The sequence below is a fragment of the Sorex fumeus genome, unplaced genomic scaffold (assembly GCF_029834395.1).
Source record: "Sorex fumeus unplaced genomic scaffold, SorFum_2.1 ptg000044l, whole genome shotgun sequence".
NCBI lineage: Eukaryota > Metazoa > Chordata > Mammalia > Eulipotyphla > Soricidae > Sorex > Sorex fumeus.
In genome coordinates this window covers 25,196,479-25,215,972 of record NW_026606101.1, presented here as the reverse complement: position 1 = coordinate 25,215,972, position 19,494 = coordinate 25,196,479, and the positions used below count along the sequence as shown (strand labels likewise).

General features: G+C 37.3%; 1 protein-coding gene across 1 annotated transcript in view; it reads left to right on the top strand.

Annotated features, from left to right (window-relative positions):
- Window positions 1-18,746, top strand: part of TMX4 (thioredoxin related transmembrane protein 4) — a 44,102-nt gene extending 25,356 nt beyond the window's left edge. The window contains exons 4-8 of the mRNA XM_056121709.1: window positions 1,721-1,849; window positions 3,355-3,400; window positions 8,221-8,322; window positions 12,719-12,782; window positions 14,520-18,746. Coding sequence (XP_055977684.1) covers window positions 1,721-1,849; window positions 3,355-3,400; window positions 8,221-8,322; window positions 12,719-12,782; window positions 14,520-14,878 — 700 coding nt within the window. The 3' untranslated portion in view covers window positions 14,879-18,746. The remainder of the gene's footprint in view (window positions 1-1,720; window positions 1,850-3,354; window positions 3,401-8,220; window positions 8,323-12,718; window positions 12,783-14,519) is intronic.
- The last annotated feature ends 748 nt before the right edge of the window (window positions 18,747-19,494 follow it).

The window sequence follows — 19,494 nt, the reverse complement described above, 5'->3', positions numbered from 1 at the left end:
TGTTAGGAGCGACAGAAACCAAAGCCTGAGTCAACTAATTTTGACAGATGCCCAGGAGTAGATATAATTGAGTCAGTCAACCCCCAAATATTAATGGTCTTTCTGTGTTTAAGCAAAGAACATTGCTCTATAGTAAAATATGAAAAGTTAAAGGGGAAATAGAAAAGCAATTTACTTCAAATACAAAGTCCAGGATCACCAGAAGTTTTGACTTACAAGTAACCATGACTGACTTGGGGAATATAGCAGTAAGAGGTAAAGCATAAATGAAAGGTTCAAGATAAATTTGGGGGATTCGGAGTGCTCATAAGAGCACTTGTTTAAGCTTCTCTGGGGGAAGAAACGGGGGCAATTCACTGATGAAGCCTAAAGCACTTAGGGTTAATTTCCAACAGGTGCTTCTGAGAAGGAACCTACTTTCAGGCAGTCAGTAGTGGCGAGGAGGGAGACAAAGATTTTTGTGATGATATAAAAGATAGGCTGATTTTTATTTTATTTATTTATTTATTTATTTATTTATTGCTGTTTGGGTCACACCCGGCAAGGCACAGGGATTATTCCTGGCTTTGCACTCAGGAATTAACTCCTGGCAGTGCTAGGGGGACCATATGAGATGCTGGGAATTGAACCCGGGTTGACCGAGTGCAAGGCAAAGGCCCTATCTGCTGTACTATTACTTCAGCCTCCAGATTTTTAATAGATAAATATGAATTCATAAGCAAATTGGGAAACACCTTTCAAAACAGAAAGAGATTTCATATGTGGGAAAGCCCAGGAAAAACTCTTGTGCCTCCTGAAAACTGTAGCTGTTCTCTGCCTGGCCGGAAAGTACAGTTGGATCTTCCTGGGTGATGTCACCTGAGAGGCTTGATCAGTGACAGGAAGGATGCTTTCGAGAGATAGGTACAAAGCAGAATCACTGAGGCGTGGTGACTGACTGACTGCAGGGAGGGAGATACTAGGATGACCATTATTCCTAACTAGTAAAAGCTATTGAGAAGCCGTAGATTAGATTGGACTTGGAAGATTAGAAACCAGAAGGAAAAGTATGAAATTCCTTTGTTATTTTCAGATTGGAGAAGTTTAACTGACAGTTTGAGATCAGGATCCAAATCTTAGAAGAGGGACCTAGACTGGAGATATGTAATGAGAATGCATATCTGAGTCAGATAACAGTTAAAAATAGAGATCTGGGAAGAAAGTGAGAGGAGAGAAGACAGAGGGGGAATATGCCAGTAGGAAATGTTTTGTTGATTTTGAGGGCATGATGTGAATTTGAAAATGAGAGTATAATTTTTTAAAACTTGCTAACATACTTTTTAAGTGAAATGACTAAATCATTGTAAAAAAAGTAATAAAAAAGTAACATAGTAATAGTAAAACTCTGTCAAGGCTCTAGACCCTGGAGAGATAGTACAGCAGATAGGGATTTGCTTTGTGTGCAGTCAATCCAGGTTCAGTTCTTGGCACCCGTATGGTAATTTGGGCATGACTAGGGGTGATCGCAGAGTACAGAGCCAAGAGTAAGCCCTGAGCATGCCTGGGTATGGCCAAAAACAACATTTTTTTGTGCTTATAAACACAAGCTATACAGTGATAAAATGTCTAAGGCTTCCTATTTTGAAATTTCATATTTGTAACGTATTAACACTTACATTTTTTGGTATATAATACATATACAATAGCCTATAATTTTTTTTCCTGCTTGTTTTTATAACAGTGCAAAGGATGGGATATTCCGCCGATACCGTGGCCCAGGAATCTTTGAAGATCTGCAGAATTATATCTTAGAGAAGAAATGGCAATCAGTTGAGCCTCTGACTGGATGGAAATCTCCAGCTTCCTTAACGTAACTTTTTAAATTATTGTTATTAATATAATAGAAAGTGTCCTATCACCAAACCATATATCTACACATCCTATACTTTTCTGTAAATTCATTTCTGATTATCCCAACTGTAAATAGCCTTGCTCGGCCTGTGTGCTGTTTCTTTTTTTACTACCTGAATATGTTTTAACTAGCTATTAGTATACTAGTAATTAAATATTTGATTCATAACCATATTAGTACATTAGTATTTATTCATTTAAGAAAGCCTTTCCTAGCTTTATATTTTCATGTTTGCTTTTTAAAAAGTATGGCCTTGTATGCTCTTTATCTTTTTCCTTTTTAAATTATTTATCCTTTTTAATTATTATTAAGGTAAAGGAATAGCTCTTGAACAATAGAGGGTTCCATGTTAAGTCCATGGATATTTTCTAGAAGATGAAAGGGTAAAACTTATTTTTATGCCAAAGGAAATGATCCAGTAGAAAGGGAGAAATTATAGCTGCAAAAGAAGAAATAACAGAACCAGTGATTATTGGCTAGACCCAAGGGATTAGATCCAGGACAAAAGTGAAGGAAATAGATTCCTTGGGAGATAGACTTTCTCTAGCTGTGATGAAAGAAGACAGATGCAGCTATATACACCAGGCTTAGATTTGGTTGTAGGAAGATAAGAGAGATCACATATTGGCTTCTAATTTCAAAGTGACATACAAGGAGTCTTTGCTCACTGATAGGGTAAGTTAAAGAAATAGTGAAATTAGGTTCAGAGATAGGAGAACATGTACTACATGATATTTTAGAATTAGCTTCTCAGAGTCTAAAATTTCTAGTGGAATGTGGTAAAGTGTTTACTAAATTCTATGACTGTGTAGGAAGAGAAGTCAGTTGTTTGTGTGAGGTTTTTTTTTCCACTGACATTTAGCAACCCAGGGTTGGAGGTTTTGTGTGTATGTGTATATGTACATTCATATGTTAATATTATATATACTATATATAAAATTCATAATATATGTTAATATATAAATTATACATATTAACATATATGACATAGCACTGTCCTCCCATTCATCAGTTTGCTCAAGTGGGCACCAGTAACGTATCCATTGTGAGACTTGTTACTGTTTTTGGCATATTGAATATGCCGTGGGGAGCTTGCCAGGCTCTGCTGTATAGGTGGGATATTCTCGGTAGCTTGCCAGGCTCTCTGAGAGGGGTGGAGGAATCGAACCCGGGTTGGCTGTGTGCAAGGCAAAGGCCCTACCTGCTGTGCTTGTGGAGTATATATATTACAGATAACATATATATGGAGAGAAAGAATTTATAATAGAGAAAGAATTAGGGATTTTAGTGTACATGAGCAGGATGAATTAAATAATTGCCTTGGGACCCAAAGCCCTGTAAGAATGGAAGTAAATTCAAGGAAGAGCAAGGTATTGAAAGTAATCTAGAGGCAAACATGTAGCCTGAGGATTATGTTTTCAGTATACCTTACTCCGTGCCCTTATTTTCCTTATTTTTTTTAGAATGTCTGGCATGGCTGGTCTTTTTAGCATCTCTGGCCAAATATGGGTGAGTAATCTTAAATTTATCTTCTGCAATTATCTTTGATAAAGTTTTTTTTATTTAAAGAATAAGACTGTAGTTTCTAAATAATAGAAAAACATTTATGAATAACCTTTCTTAAGCCATTCTCTGATCTACTCTTACATGGGTTCCCTGGTGAAGAAAAGTCTGTGTAGAAAAGCATAAATTGAACAAAAATCTAAATAATCAGTCTTTTTTTTTAGGTTAGTGATAAATTTATCAGTTCATCTTGTTTTCTGTTGTCAAAATAACCTACATTGGAAAGTGATTTTATATGTCAGGAATCTGCAAACTATAGCTTGTGAGCTGATGTATTTTTATAAATAAAGTTTTATTGGAAAATAGCTATATTCATTATTACCCATTATCTATACCGCCTAAGGCAAACCTTAGGCACCGCTGGGCCCGCTCGAGCAAATCGATGATCAACGGGTGGGCCTTTACTTTACTTTTCCCATTATCTATGATTTCTTTCATACTGTGGAGAATTGATCTAAAAGCTGAAAATATTTACTCTCTGTCCTTTGGAGAAAAAAAAAAAGTTGTATAGCTTGTTTTATTTCACCAAGTCATTTTAGTGAAAAAATTTTAAGTTCAAATATTGAACATTATATAATCTTGAGTATATCAAATAACCTTTGGCTGAATTTTATTTATAGGTGGACTTATTTCTGCCACATCTAACAGAATTGCTCTGATTGTTAGTGTTTGATTTTTTATGGTTTCTTATAGTTACTGTTTTCTTAAAATTAGATGTTTATTCACAGACTGACAATTAGTAATTAAAAACTGAGAATTGCGAAAAAGAGGTTCTTTTTTTAGCGTATTTACACTAAAGCTTGACAGAAATCTGTCTTAATAGACATCAAGAGCCTTGTTTCCTCAGACTGTCTTTATGTAGAGGATAATTATGATTGGTCATTGTGAGGAACAATAGAAGGTGAAAAGCTTAGGACCTATGATAAAGGTCAAGAGATGAATTTGTTCTATAATTTTAGTACAAAATTGAATCATGACTGGAGTGATAGGCACAGCAGGTAGGGCGTTTGCCTTGCACGTGGCTGACCCGAGTTCAATTCCTCCATCCCTCTCGGAGAGCCCGGTAAGCTACCGAGTATCCCACCCGCACGGCAGAGCCTGGCAAGCTCCCCGTGGCATATTCAATAGGCCAAACACAGTAACAACAAGTCTCACAATGGAGACGTTACTGGTGCCTGCTCGAGCAAATCAACGAACAACGGGAGGACAGTGCTACAGTGCTACAGTGCAGTAGAAATACAAAGTTTCTCTGGAATCAAGTGATTCAAGTTAATGAAACGTTCAGAATCTAAAGGACAGTACAAGGTGGACCAATCCTCTGAAGTAAGTATGCAGAGGACTTAGTGTGGGAAGCATTATTAACAGGTCAGTTGTCACAGGAGTTCGGAATCCTAGGGTTTATCTGTGCACATTTGTAGAGAGACTTGCAAGTCTTTCTGTCTTTTCATCTCTTTTCACTGTTGGCCAGAGTGATTTGAGTGCCATTAACCTCCCTCAGACAGCCTAGTCATTGTTCTCTACTTTGTGTATCTGTCTCAAAACCCATTTGCTTTCCCTATTATAGACGGCTGTTTCTTAAATGCTGAATGATTTAGCCAAGAACCTGGCCCCTGGTGTGTACTTCTTAACTTTGTCTTATTCATATCCTCAATATCAATATTGATGTCATTTTTTTAACTTTTATGAGGCAACAGGGAGCATTTTATCTTTTTATTCATTTATTGTTAACCAAAGCTAATAGCATATACACTGGCAGTTAGACGACATGTTCTTTTGCTAGCTAGGTTTAACAATTTAGTGTACGTAACCATAATTTTATTGTAGTTGATTAATTTGTGCTATTCACTAATCCTAGTGTATTATCTAACTCACCTCTCTTCAGGGGCTGGAGCAATAGCATAGCGGGTAGGGTGTTTGCCTTGCCTGCAGCCAGCCGGGCCGGGCTGGGTTTGATTCCTCCGCCCCTCTTGGAGAGCCCAGCAAGCTACCGAGAGTATCTCGCCCACACGGCAAAGTCTGGCAAGCTCCCCATAACGTATTCGATATGCCAAACACAGTAACAAGTCTCACAATGTTACTGGGCCCGCTTGAGCAAATCAGTGAACAATGGCAGGACAGTGACAGTGACAGTGACCTCTCTTCAGAATTCAGTTATAGTAGTATCCTTTGCATCAGAGTCTAGGTGATGAAGATTTAATGTTTTACAAATGCCTCATTCGGGGCTGGAGTGATAGCACCACGGGTAGGGCGCTTGCCTTGCACGCAGCTGACCTGGGTTCAATTCCCTGCATCCCATATGGTCCACCAAGCTCTGCCAGGAGTGATTCCTGAGTGCAGAGCCAGGAGTAACCTTTGAGCATTGCTGGGTGTGACCCAAAAAGCAGAAAAAAATAAAATAAATGCCTTATTCTTAAAATTAAGAGTCATGAGTGTTTAGGCTGAACAATCACCAGAATGTATTGTAAAACTCCAAAACATTCCCCTCCCATAACTGATCTGGAAAATGGCACCTTATCTCTTATGATTTTGCACTTTCCCCCTATAAAATCAGTCAGCATCGTATCACAGTGAAATAGTACAGATCTCTAAGATACTTCACATGCAACCCACAACATTTAAGAGACTAAGATTATATCTTACTGCAAGTGTTGAGATGAAACCATCCAAGAGGAACCGTTCCTTGGCACCACTGAAGAAGTTTTTATGAGCTATTCCTACCCAGGAAAGGTATTTTTAGGATCCTGATCCAGTCTGAAAATGTAGGGCTTGCCCCACACCTCCTTAGGATCTAGGCTCTAGCATGAGTAGAATCTCAGTCTAAAGGACTTTTTATCTTGAGTGCTGTTCCATCTCTGAATGAGAACTGTGTAACATTGGGCAAAATAGGTACATATAGTTGAGTAGTGTTTGGTCTGCCTTTCAGTCATTCAGATCCCAGAGGGGAAGCTGGCCAACTTGTGAAATGAAGTCTCTACCTACCTCTTATTTGGATGCTTTGACCTGGCTTTATTCCTTAAGTCTGTCTTATCACTGGTTAGAATATTCTGTGCATTTATTCTACTTTTAATGGTGCCATCATTGTTACTTAAACCTAACTGTAACTCAAAGTTAGCTCTAACTCAGTCATCTATTGTCGTAGTATAATAAGAGGCAGTAGGTCCAGGAGTCTCATCAAAAAAATTCTTGGGTATGTTAAGGAAACAAAATAAAGTACTTTGTGTAGTGAGCATATATAATATTGAACAAGGAATACTACTTACCTAAGTGAGAACTGTTATTTTTCTAGGTAATTAAAATAAACACAGAAATATAAAATTTAATTGTATTCAGTTTAGTTATTGTTTGGAAATATACAGCAGATCTCAAATACTACTATAGTTTTGGTGCTCTAAAACAATTGTTGGTTTAAGACAGAAGACAAAGATTTGTAGTTTATAGTTGCAAAAACGGAATTTGCTTAATGAAACTTCAATACAAATCACATGAAAGACCACAAGATGGCAGGGTCTCTCTAAGTAGCCCAAAGAAATCATTTGAAGCATAAACTTTTCAAATAAGGCGGTTGAAGTGGCACCTATTAAAATTAGAGGATGTTTTTGACTGTGTTAAAAAAAAAGTTTGGCTTTGCTGTGATTCAAAAGCAAATGATTTATTAAATTTGAGAAAGCAACTTTAAAAGTTTCTTGAGGATTAACTTATTTTGCAGGAAGGGCATATGACTCTCTAGCATATAACTGCATGATTTATTCTATGAATAATGGGAATGTGCAGCTAATTATAAACCCAGTTCCTCAAGACATGCATCCATGCATCAGCACCAAGCTAGATTAGCTCTCCACATCTTCTCATTCACTGGGTATTTCAGAGGTTAATCCTGATACTGGCATTGAATTGTCAAGAAAAGCATAAACTGTCTTTAGTACATGGAATTTTCTAAACCAGAGAACTGTACAGTAAATTTTAGAACTTCTTTTGAAAACATTTTGAATGAAACAATCATTTAATATCCCAACTATATATTTACATATTAAATATTATATAACCTGTATATTTTGGAAGCGGGGAGTCACACCTGGAAGTGCTCAGGACTTACTCCTGGCTTTGCACTTGAGTTACTCCTGTTGGGGGTTGGGGAATTCTATGGGTTGCCTGGAATTGAACCCAGGTTGGCCACATGCAAGGTGCTGTACTATTGCTCTTGTCCCCTAAGTATATTTTCTGCCCTTAGCCTTAGAATGCTTGATTATTCTTAATAAGAAATTTCCCAGGATAAAGATAAAAGGGTGACCGTGTATACCTTCAACAAAGGACAGATGACATGTTTCCACTACAAGAGTTGTTTGTATTTTCTGTGCATAAGGAAGTTAAGGGTTTTTTTGGTTAAGGTATCTTTTCCTTCTTCAACAGATATTATTAAATATTTCAGTTACACATGACACTGTTTAATATAATTGTTGAAGCTATAAGTAAGACTTGCTGAGACTTTATATCTTTATCTTCTCCTACTTAAGAAATTAAATCTGTCACGTCATTGAATACCTGTTAATTATGCATTTTTAATTGTATTGACATTTTTAAATTGAGAAGTCAGTGGGAGATATTTGAGCAATTTCTATGTTGAGACATTAAAATAGAGTTAGACTCTGATTTTTTGCTGGGGAGCTCATATATGGAAAAATAATTTGCAGACTGGTGTAACAGCTTAAAGGGAGTTGAACACATTTGTGGTTCACATAAGTCAATTTTTTTTTTCTTTCCGATTATAGCATCTTCACAACTATTTCACTGTGAACCTGGGAATTCCTGCTTGGTGTTCTTACGTCTTTTTCGTCTTAGCCACCTTGATTTTCGGCCTTTTCATGGGTCTGGTAAGAGACAACGCCAGCCTGTCCTTAAAGCTGTATAGGTTTCATGCCAAAGTAGAAAGCAGCCAACAAAGAAGCACATACATGTCCTTTGTGTGTTACTGTATAATCGAGGCAGCGTAGTATTACTGCTTATTTTATATTACTTTCAATGTTAATTTGAGTTGTTATGAAAGAATTCACTAAATTATCTCCTAATTCTGACCTTGACAACTTCTGCAGTTGTGTGCTCCCCAGAGTGCAGACAGTGATAAAAGGAGAAACAGAGGCCTTTCTGAATCCACAGTTGCTTTTTCCAAGAGAACCATATCACCTGTGATTTTTCACAGTGCCTACTTGATCAGGACACTGTAGTGATAAAAACAAAATGGTAATTTTTTAAAAATTTATTTATTGAATCACTGTGAGAAAAGTACAAAGCTTTCAGGTTTAAGTCTCAGTCATGCGATCATCAAACACATTTCCCTTCACCAGTACTTATTTTTCACCAAGAAGAACCCCAATATACGCCCTCCCAACCCTCCCAATGCCTGTGTGGCAGATGAATTCTAGTTAACACTCTATCTACTTTGATTAGATTCATTGTTTGGACAAAAGATGCACCATTATTATGTAGAGCTTACACCCCCAGATCAGACCTGTTGAAAAGACATTGTGAAATAATTTGTTTCTATAGCTGGTTACAAGAATCAAATGATGACACGCGTGATTTTGGATTTCTAATATTTTACTTATTAAGCCTGGAAGTATTTCTGCCGAGAGTCAGATAATTATGAGATTGGTTTCAGTGGCTTTAGAGCCATGGCCGTGCCAGAGAGCCGCTCGTGGGGGGCAACCTGTGACCTTGGTAGGGCGTGAAGGACGAGCCCGGAACGCCCTCCTTCCCTTGAGGTTTCAGTCTCCCAGTCATGACTGGCTCATACCTGGCTTTCCAAAAAGCTCCGAGGTGCTAAATTTGTTTCTTGAGTAAACAGGCTGATTTTCTTTTTCTTTACATCCTCTAGTTGAGCCTCTAATCTGAACCAGCTGCTTATACACACGCTGTTTTTCCCAAGATACATTTGTGAGATATTATGGATTAAAAAAATGTCAATATTTTGGGGAAAAACTGAAGATGCATTAATATGCATCACTTTATTTAGTTGGGCATAAAAACATTACCTAGTCATATCTGCATTTTTTCATAGCTATCTTTAGAGTAGAAATAATACATGTATTTACTTAACTATAAAGATAAACTACTGTTAACCTCTTTGATATAAATATTTTGTCTTTCTCTTTTTCTACATTAGTTAATTTGATTTTCTTTAACCTGTAAGACAACAGTATATTAAGGTTGACTTTGCTGTATATTAATGACATAGCTCCTAACTCTACAATAAAAATAATTGATAATTACTAAAAATTTATATGAAAAGGACATGTTAACATGATCTCAAACTTTACCCTCAAGTTTTATAATAGTTTTTTAGTGGTCGTAAAAAGTATAGCAAGCCATAGCATGATTGGGCAAAACTATACTCTATAGAGACCCTCATACTCTTTCATGTTATGATATAAACATAAATATAAATTTGAGGTTGTTCTGCTGCTGTTAACTTCACACATGGGGATAGAACATTCTTTGGGCTCTGGATGGGTTCTATGCTATTGCATTGGTTTTTATTACTAATTCACATGTCATGCTTTACCTAAAAAAAATTGAGTGTAAATATACTTTTCCCATCCAATGCCCAGTCAGAGATTTTTCTACACTATTTTTTTGGAGCCATGAGTGTGAGGTTCTTTCTTCTAAGTAGAAGAAATGAGATCCTAAGGTGAAATGATGGAAGAAGGTAGAATGAGTAAAAATTAGAAGGTGGCTGTAAACTTCTCAGTTTAAAGTATGTTTAGAATTTTACTTTGTTAAAGAATGTTTAGAATTTTATCTTTGAGATTAACAAGAAATATAGCTTTGGGCATGCTTATGTCCTAAGTTAATGTTAAAAAGTAATTCCAATATTCAATGTAGAAAGGTTATTATGGCTTGGACTGAAGATAGACAAAAGTTGATTCTAGGGACTGGAGCCCAGAGTAAGCTCTGAACACTGCTGGGTGTGATATAAAACCAAGACAAAACAAAATAAAGCAGTTGATTAATCTAGTTTAATCAATTGAATAAGTGATATAGAACATCATTTTTGTATATGAAGTTGTGAGGAGGGACTGAAAGATTGTGTAGGGGTTATGGCACTTCTTGCACGTAGTCAGCTCTTTCCTGAATCCCAGAACTGCATATAGTCTCCTAAGCCCCATCAGGAGTAAGCCCTGAGCACCTGAGCACCCAAGGGTGAGCCAAAAGCAAAAAAAGGGAGAGGAGGGAGGGAGTATGCACACGCCACCAAACAGAACAGGAATGTGAAAATATAAAGATGACTGTTTTTCACATTTCTGCTGGTCCTGCACAGAATGTAGTGGCTAAGGCACCTAGCTTGCATGCACACTACCAGGGTTCGATCCCCGGCACTACATGGGGTTCCCCAAACACCTCCAGGAGTAGAGTTTTGAGTCTAGAGCCAGAGGTCCTGAGCACAGCTGTGTATGACCCTAAAAAAAAACAAAAAAAATTGGAAAAGATTCATCTGACAAAATATTAATTTTAAAGTAGTAATAAATTCATACATTAACTTCTATACATTACTTGTTATACTTTCCCATAAAATAACAAAAAAGCACACCCATCTGCTCAGAATCCATATCTAGTTATAATATGTGTTTTAAAAAAAAAACTACCACACAGAAAACAGCCTCAATTTTTTCTTTCAATTAGGTATCAAGATGTGGCTTAGTGCTCTCTGTTACCTTTGCCCCGAACTGGCATGGGAGTGGAAAGCAGACGCCTCTGGGACCAGGTGAAGCCAGTCCCAACGACAAGGTCCCATCCCTCAGAGTCTTTACGCTTTTAACTTAGGCAGCAGCAAAGAGGGGCAGAATAGGTTAGAGAAATGATTTCCTGATCAACTTACTGTTTTCTGTACAGTTAACTTAAGTTTCTGATTCCTCCCCTCCCCTAAATTTTAAAGCTGGAGAATCAAACAAGAATGCTAGTTTGAGTTTTATGTGTTGTTACTTGATTGGACCTTGTGATAGTTGAAATAGTTTACTGAAAAGTATTTTTAACAGGTAAAGTAAGGGCTTACTTTTAGAAATCAAATATATACTGTGCATTCAAACCTCTTACCGGAAAGACCCTTAAGTGCATAGTTGGTGCAACAGTTTGCTCTGGCAGTATAATTCCATAATGCCATCAGCAACTCTTTTAAAGGACGAGAGACAGCAAAACTCTAGACAGGCAGAAAAGACTGGAAAACAGAGACAGTGATCTTTTGCTTCATATTGAACAGTTTGTGAATGTGAAGATTAAGTTCTGGTATTAGCTAGCTGTGAGAAGAAATGTATACTTTTCTAAACAGGCAGCCTCTTTCTATGTTGGATCTCTTGTGGTGTGTGTAATTGTAGAGGAAGATGTCAGTACTGATTCCACATTATTCCAGCATTAGCCAACTTGTTCATTTCATTCACATGGTACATCAACATTAACACTGTGGCTCACGCTGGGCAAGGGCCATGGATTAGGATGAATCTGTTCCTCAAGGAGAATATCAAGAAAATGGGATGCTTACACAGAGCAGAAAGTAACTCATGGGAATCGGGAATTAGAGAAGTGAAGTCAATCGATCACTTTGAAAATGTAATTGAGTTCCTCTTCTTGATGCATTTTCTCACGATTTGAATTTATAGAAATTTCTAGTACCACTCTCTTTTGAAATATTTTTTTACAATATTACCTGTATTAATTATTTCATATATGCAGTGCTGCTGTGCATATTGACCACCAGAGTGCCAGAGTCTACACCCCATTTAACTTCAGATCACGGTTCTTTTGAGCTTATCAGGGTTTGTTTTCCTTGGGGATTGTCTCCCAGTGCTAGTTCTGAAAATGTTCAGTCTATCTGATAGTTCTCTACTCAAACCTGGCATGCAGGAGGCAGGTGGTGTTTGGATATGGTGCCATAGATGGCAGACATGGCCTCACAGATGCTTTATGACTTGAGCTACAGTGGGGGTCTGTGGGCATCTATTTTCTGTGCACTCTCTATAAACACTAACTTTGTTCTAAATTAATAGTCTTCCCTAATTGTTTTAGTATGGAAATGGGAAATTCTGATTGGTAAATCAATAGTGTTTTCCTGTATTTTGTCACACTGAAAAAAATGAGACATCCATAATGATATCCTTGCATTTTTGGGGTCTGTTAATTAATTATATGTGATTGGTTATAGAAACAATGCCCAATTGGGAAGTTCTGTGATTGTAAGTGCCCTATCTATTCATTGTAAAACTACGTTTTTCTCTCTAGGTCTTGGTGGTAATATCAGAATGTTTCTATGTGCCGTTCCCTAGGCATCTGTTTGAACGTGTTGGTAAGTCTTGTAAAATATTATAAACTAGTCTAATAGAGTATTTTTTGGTCTATAGTGTACTCTCTTGTACTCCTATAAAATGTTGGTTTCTGCTCTGATTTTCTAAGTGACCAAACCACTACCATTATGTTCTCGAAGTAGACTTGAAAAAACAATTCTTTCCCCATTTTTCTAAATTAGAGAATATTTCATTTGGCAATTGCACTTTCCCATTTAGGTATACCCTTTACTAATCAGTTAATAAATTTTCTTTCATTTAATTGGATTGAGAAGGAGGATAGTGACTCATTTGAAAAGTTTCTGTATTCTAAGTCATGTGAAAGCTCTCTCCCAATCCTTTTGTGATGCCACATTTTCTGATAGAATTTAATATCTTTATTCCTATTTTGAGACTTAGCATGAAGACTTTTTTGTTCAGTTTTGTTTTGAGTACACACCTGGCAGTGCTTAGGGCTTACTCCTGGCTCTGTAATCAGGGATCACTCCTGGCAGGGTCTGGGGACCAGGTGGGGTTTAGGGGATTGAACCCGTATCCAGTGCATGCCGAGCAAGTGCTACCCTTTGGCCCCTGCACAAATACTTATTTGCTTTTCCTTTTATTAATTTTCTTTTTTGTTTAATTTTTTTTAATTTAATTTTATTGACTCACCATGAGATACAGTTACAAGCTTTTATGTTTGAGTTATAATCATACAATGTTCAAACACCCATCCCTCCACCAGTGCACATTCCTCACCGCCAATCTCCCCAGTATATCCTTTATCTACTTTCAGCACACATCTCCCATCCCGACCAATCCTTGCAAACATCATTTTCTTAGTGATCCCTTCTCCATTCCAGCTGCCTTCTCCCCTCAGCTCATGAGGCAGGCTTCCAGCTATAGCACAGTCTTCCTGGCCCCTGTGTCTACTATCCTTGGGTGTCAGTCTCATGTTATATTATTTTATGCTCCACAAATGAGTGTTGTTCTTCTATGTCTGTCCCTCTCTTTCTGACTCATTTCATTTAGCATGAAACTCTCCACTTATAAGCAAATTTCATGACTTCATCTCTCCTAACAGCTTCATGAAGGCTTTTATGAGACTTTATAATAATAGAATTTTATGGGAGTTAAAGTAAATTTATATTTATTTTCAGTTATTGAGGTTTTCGAGGCCTTGAGACTTCTGTAGATAATTAGAAAATGTATTTCCAGTATCCCATCAATTCCTTAAAAGTAACAGTAGTCCAGTTTAACAATATTTAGGAGGGGAAGGGAAATTTTATTAGCTTACATAAGGAAAGTCCAAGAATGTTCTGACTTCAAGAGAAGGTCAAGCGTTGTTAGGTTTCTGTTTTCACGTGGCTGATTCCATGGATGCCAACAATGCCCACTTAACCTTTTATCAGTTTAGCAGTCACCTTAGAGGAGAGTTTTTCTCCTTTAATCATAATTTCTCATTTTAGTACCTTCTCTAAGGTTCAAAACACAGTGTCTGAAAGAACTTTTGCCTTCCTTGCCCATATGTTCTTCCAAAATTTGTAAATAGACAAATCTCCAGAGACAGATACAAGTCTGGAATGGGGGTATAGAAAACCAACTGGAGAGCTTTGCTCTCTGAAAGTGCAGCTCCAAAGTGGAGATTCCTGACATGTGACCAGGGGCCCCCACTGTTTCATTTTATAGCTAAGAGCACTTCATTGATTTTTTAGGTAATGCTGTTGATTCAGAGGCGCTTCCCTCTCTTTCTTCCACAGAACAGAATCGGGGGTCAGAGGAGGCTCATAGAGCTGAACAGGATGTAGAGGAGGAGAAAGATGATTCTAATGAAGATGAGAACAAGGACAGCCTTGTAGATGATGAAGAAGAGAAAGAAGACCTTGGAGATGAGGATGAAGCCGAGGAAGAAGAGGAAGAAGATAACTCTAATTCTTGTGTGGATGAGGAAAAGGGTGACACTCAGGATCAGGGGCCTTTGAGAGAGACCCAGGAAGAGGCAGACTCTGATGGGACTGGAGACCTCCCTGAGCAGCCCCCTGCAGCTGCCTCAGAGGTGCCAGAAGAGATGCTGAGGAAGCGCAAAATTCCACATGCTAGTAAGGGACCATCAGTGTGATGCAGTATTCCCAAGGAAACAGACCAGAGGCATACTTCGACTTCCCTCTGCTCTGCTATTCAAACCAAATCCTTTTCCTGAATGAGCAAGCTTCTCTTCAAAAAAGATCTCTACTCATGTGATCTCGTGGCATTAAGCTTCATAAACATTATGAGAATGTTATGGGCAGGACAATCAGGATATAGACAAACATGGTGTTAGCTTCCTTTGGGGGGACTTCGGTGGGGCACAAGCTCTTTTCATTGGGACTATAGCATCTTTGACAGAGGATTTAAACCCCCTCATTAGCACAATCCGAGGCAAGACTCAGGTCCTCTGCGACAAAAATAAATGTCCCAAGCATCCTCAAAGTGCAGCAGAGGTCTTGCTTCTCTTCTTAGGTTGAGTATTAATTTTTGTCAGACTCTTAGAAACATCAGTATAGTACATGGCACACAATTTTAGAAATATAAATTGAGAAGGCCCGACAGGGTATTGTAGCTTAGAGATCATCACAGTGTTCTAAATGTCCTTGTTAAATTTTATTTCTTGAAGTTTTCCAGCTTCCCACTGTGGGCCTACTGGCTTCCCACACTTTTCACCAGACTTCCTTCGTAAGAGAAAGCCAACAAAAGACAGCAGCCAACTTGCCGTCAGTTGCCTTTATTCCAGCTTAAGACTTGAGACAATCAGGAACCACAGTTCATGAAGCCATGACTGCCAGGCATCTTGAATGAAATGTTGTAATCTTTGGAGATTCAAAAGGAAGTAGAGGTTTTACAGGATTTTTTTTTTTTTTGCCACAATGTAGTAGATTTTTTTCCCCAGAGTTCACTTAACAGTATTCTTTTTGAAGCACAAAGTCTTTCCTGGTATAAGGGAGTCTTGTGAAGAAACCTTAAATGCTGTGTTGTTTGATTTTCATCTCAAGGGGTTCTCTGGCTCTTGAGCCACTCTAATAATAACTGAAAAATATCATTTCTGGTTTTCTTTCTGTGATGTGCTTTTGGTGAAAGAATTAATGAAAGTGAGTATCTGGAAATGAAAGATTTTGTTTCATTTCCTTCTTTCTTAATCTCATATAGAATTGTATCCCTGTAAATCTCTCAATACTCAATCTACCCTAAGTACCCAGGGGGCCCAGTTTCTTTTTGAAAAATCCATACATCTACTGCTTACCTGATTTATGTCCTAGAATAAATGCATAGAATTAGATTTCAAGTTTATGAAAGATGACTAGAGTTGATCCTGTTCCCCTTGAGTCCAGACAGAATAATAAGTAGAACAGGTTTATGAAATTCAAAAAGTTTCTGTCATCTTTAAAAAGAAATATGCAGCATTCTTCTTCCTGACTGTTTAGATAACCCTTTCCTGTGTTAACTTACTCTGAAGGCAGGCTCACATACGATGAGGTTCTGAAACTTTCTCTACATTAGTTTAGTTGAATAAACTCATAGCAAGCCTCACACAAAGAGTTTTTATTCTGGCAAAATTTAGATTTTAGAGAAATGAACAACTGAGAGACTTTGGTCTTCACCTGCCCCTCCCACCATGCAGGTCTCTGCCGCATCCTCACCCGAAGTGCCGCAGTTTTGATAGTTCTGCCTCCCAGAGAGCAGGAACTGGTTCAGATTTGAGCTGGACCTGCCTCCTGTCACTGTGTAGCTTCCTCTTAGAAGCAGCCAAAACAAAGCTTTCAGAATGATGAAGTTCCCATTCAGAGATATGGAAGGAGTTCAGATAGACCTCTTGCCACACGAAAATTGTGTGTGCTCACCAGTCAACTTGCGTGTGCGCCTGTGCACATGCCAACTGGATTACTGAAAACCAGAAGAGTGAGAAGGGAAAAAAAAAAGCTATTTTAGCTTTTTAAAAATGTAAGGCTAATTTCCAAATGTACCCCAGATAGCACCTAATTAAAAAGAAAAAGGTCTTTTCTTTCTCATTAAAAATAATTTGAGGGAGGGGAGAGAAACCTGTTAGGAGGGTCTGTTAAAATTTTTAATTTTGAGACTGTAGGAACCATTTTTCATTTTTAAAAAAGTAGAAGTTTTATTGATAGTCTGATAAGTACCTAATTTTATTTCTTTCCACTTAAGGTCATTAAGTTTATTTTCAAATGTAAAATAAAACTAAAGGGGAATTGTTAGCCAAAAATAATTTAAAATTAGACTGAACATTTGAAGGGATTTTTTATAAATTTTTTTCTGTAACTAATGTTTTTAGACCAGAATTCAACTCAATGACAACTGGATTTTAAAATTAAATAATAATTGGACATCCCTGTGTTGTAATTTCAGTTATTTTTTTCCCTTATAGTGTTTATGTTAAATCCTAATTTGAATAATTAAATATATAAATCTGCATTTTATAATAGGGGTACCATACTTCATATATTAGTAATAGGAGTAAAGTACCTTTTCATTGTTTAGAAGGAAAGTTTGAAATATCTTTCTATTTTTTTCTATTTTCTTAATTATTCTTCTTGTTCTAGATCTGCAAAACCATCCCAACTTGACTAGAGAGCTCATATGGACAGAACATATAGTCATTCCTCTTCCTTTGAAATAAAAAGGTTGGTTTTGGGGAGACGCAGGACTCACTTAACTTGCTGTACTTTGTACTGCCTGGTCAAGAATCTGTTCTCATAAACATGGTCTCTGTTAGATTCAGACCTCTAATATTAAAAAAAAAATTCACAATTGCTATAGTGGTCAATAAACAAGCTTTGGACAGTCTGTTTGATTTTTGACTCGGAGAAAGCCAAATTTTAACTTGTATTTCCTAAACCTTTGTTTGGTAGCCGTGGTTGCTAAACATTTAGAAGATACTTATGTCTACGGAGCCTGAGTGTTATCACAGTCTTTGGAGTAAATGATTTAAAAATGTCTTTCCAGGAAAGTTTATTATTAAAGCATTCAAGAGTTAATCCATTGAGAAATATTCCCCCAGAGTAGAAAAAAGGAGGGTGTACATCTTAGTTATCAGCATAAAATCTTAAAATGGTATGAAGTGAAAGAAAGAACGGAGAAGAAGGTTCATTTGCTAATGTATAACAGTGTTTTATCTATATTCTTCATCACAGTGTTGAAGTGTTATTTCTGCTAGTGTTATAAAAATGTGTAACTGACTGATCCTACCAAATATAACGTTTTGGGAAGTGTTCGTGTCAGTCTTTTGTGCCAACAGTTTCCTTCTTATTTAGTGGTATCTTGTTACCTCAGTCCTGTTTTGGTCGTCTTGAGAAGATTATAGCTTGTTTTGAAAAGCCAAACTGGAGTCAGCTCTGATGCATGTTGAGGGGGGAAGCTAGGTGAAAGCTTTTCTGAATCAGGAGGCTCAGGTAAAAGGCCTTTGAAAGCTTCAGATCAGGATGTGACTGTCAGATACTCTCATTCTCAGTAAAGTTTCATGTGAACTGTGATGATGTATAAGTGGGCTCATAGCTTTGTCAGATTTCAATGTAGTTTAATCATATTTGTTAACAACTGTAGCTTCTTTGTGCAGATGCCATTTTTATACTAAAATGTTTTGTGATACATTATAAATTTGTTATTTATATTATTTTTAATAGGCTTTGTTCTTTAGCCTAGTGATATATTTAATTATTTTTCTCTTCATATTTGTTTTACTTCCTCAGATAGCATCTATAGCAACTGGAATTGAAAATCAATATAAGAGTTTCAAGCAGTGAATAGCGTGAATTACAACTTAACACAAATTTGTACATATTCTTTGATATTTTGTTTTTATTTTATTGTAAATTTCCATTTGTATCGAAATCTTATGATAGTGAAAAGTAAGGTAAAATGTTGTGATGCTTTTCATGTATTTTCACAAAAATTTGCTTAAGCAATGAAAATATTTGTTAAAATTATTTTTTCCTCTGTGCCTGTTCTCCATGCAGTCTTATTTTTTTCTTTCTCATTTTTTCTTTTACTTGATGAAACCCAAACTGTATTTTTTACCAACTCTGCCAAGTGCATAAAATCAAGGATAAGTCCATGTGCTCAGCCTGACCAGTTGCATTGTGTGTGAGAACTCTGCATCTCTTGAATGTCTTTCTGTCATTGGGGCTTGTTGAGGCCAAGGTTGGAGCAAATGGCAAGAGAGGCCTCTGATTGGTCCATCCAAACACTGTGGACTAACATGGTCTTGCTTCTGGTCTACCGTTCACCTTCCCCACTACCAGAGCCAAGATAAAAGCACAAAGGGCGGGAGGGGATGCTTCTCAGTGAGTTCCCTTTCAAACAGAATTAAATAATGGAGATTTGATTTTTCACTTTTGAAATGTGGTAGAGGGGTATATAGTAAGAAAAAAATTTCTCAAACTTCCATACTACCAAGCACCTCTCTCAGAGAATAGGCTAAAATGCTTATCTGTCTGAAATATGAGATTATGAGATAAACAGGAAAAAAAATACAAGATGACTGTGGTGGAGCTAAGAGAGAAAGTACAGCAGGAACTTGTTTGGCAGGTGGCTACCCCTGCTCAGTCCTTGGTACCTCTTACGGTCCCCTAAGTACCACCAGGAGTGATCCCTCTGCACAGCTGGGACTAGTCCCAAACCTCCCCCACCCCAGATCATCATATGTTATGGTATTTTAGCCTACATAAACATGGTCATACATGCTTC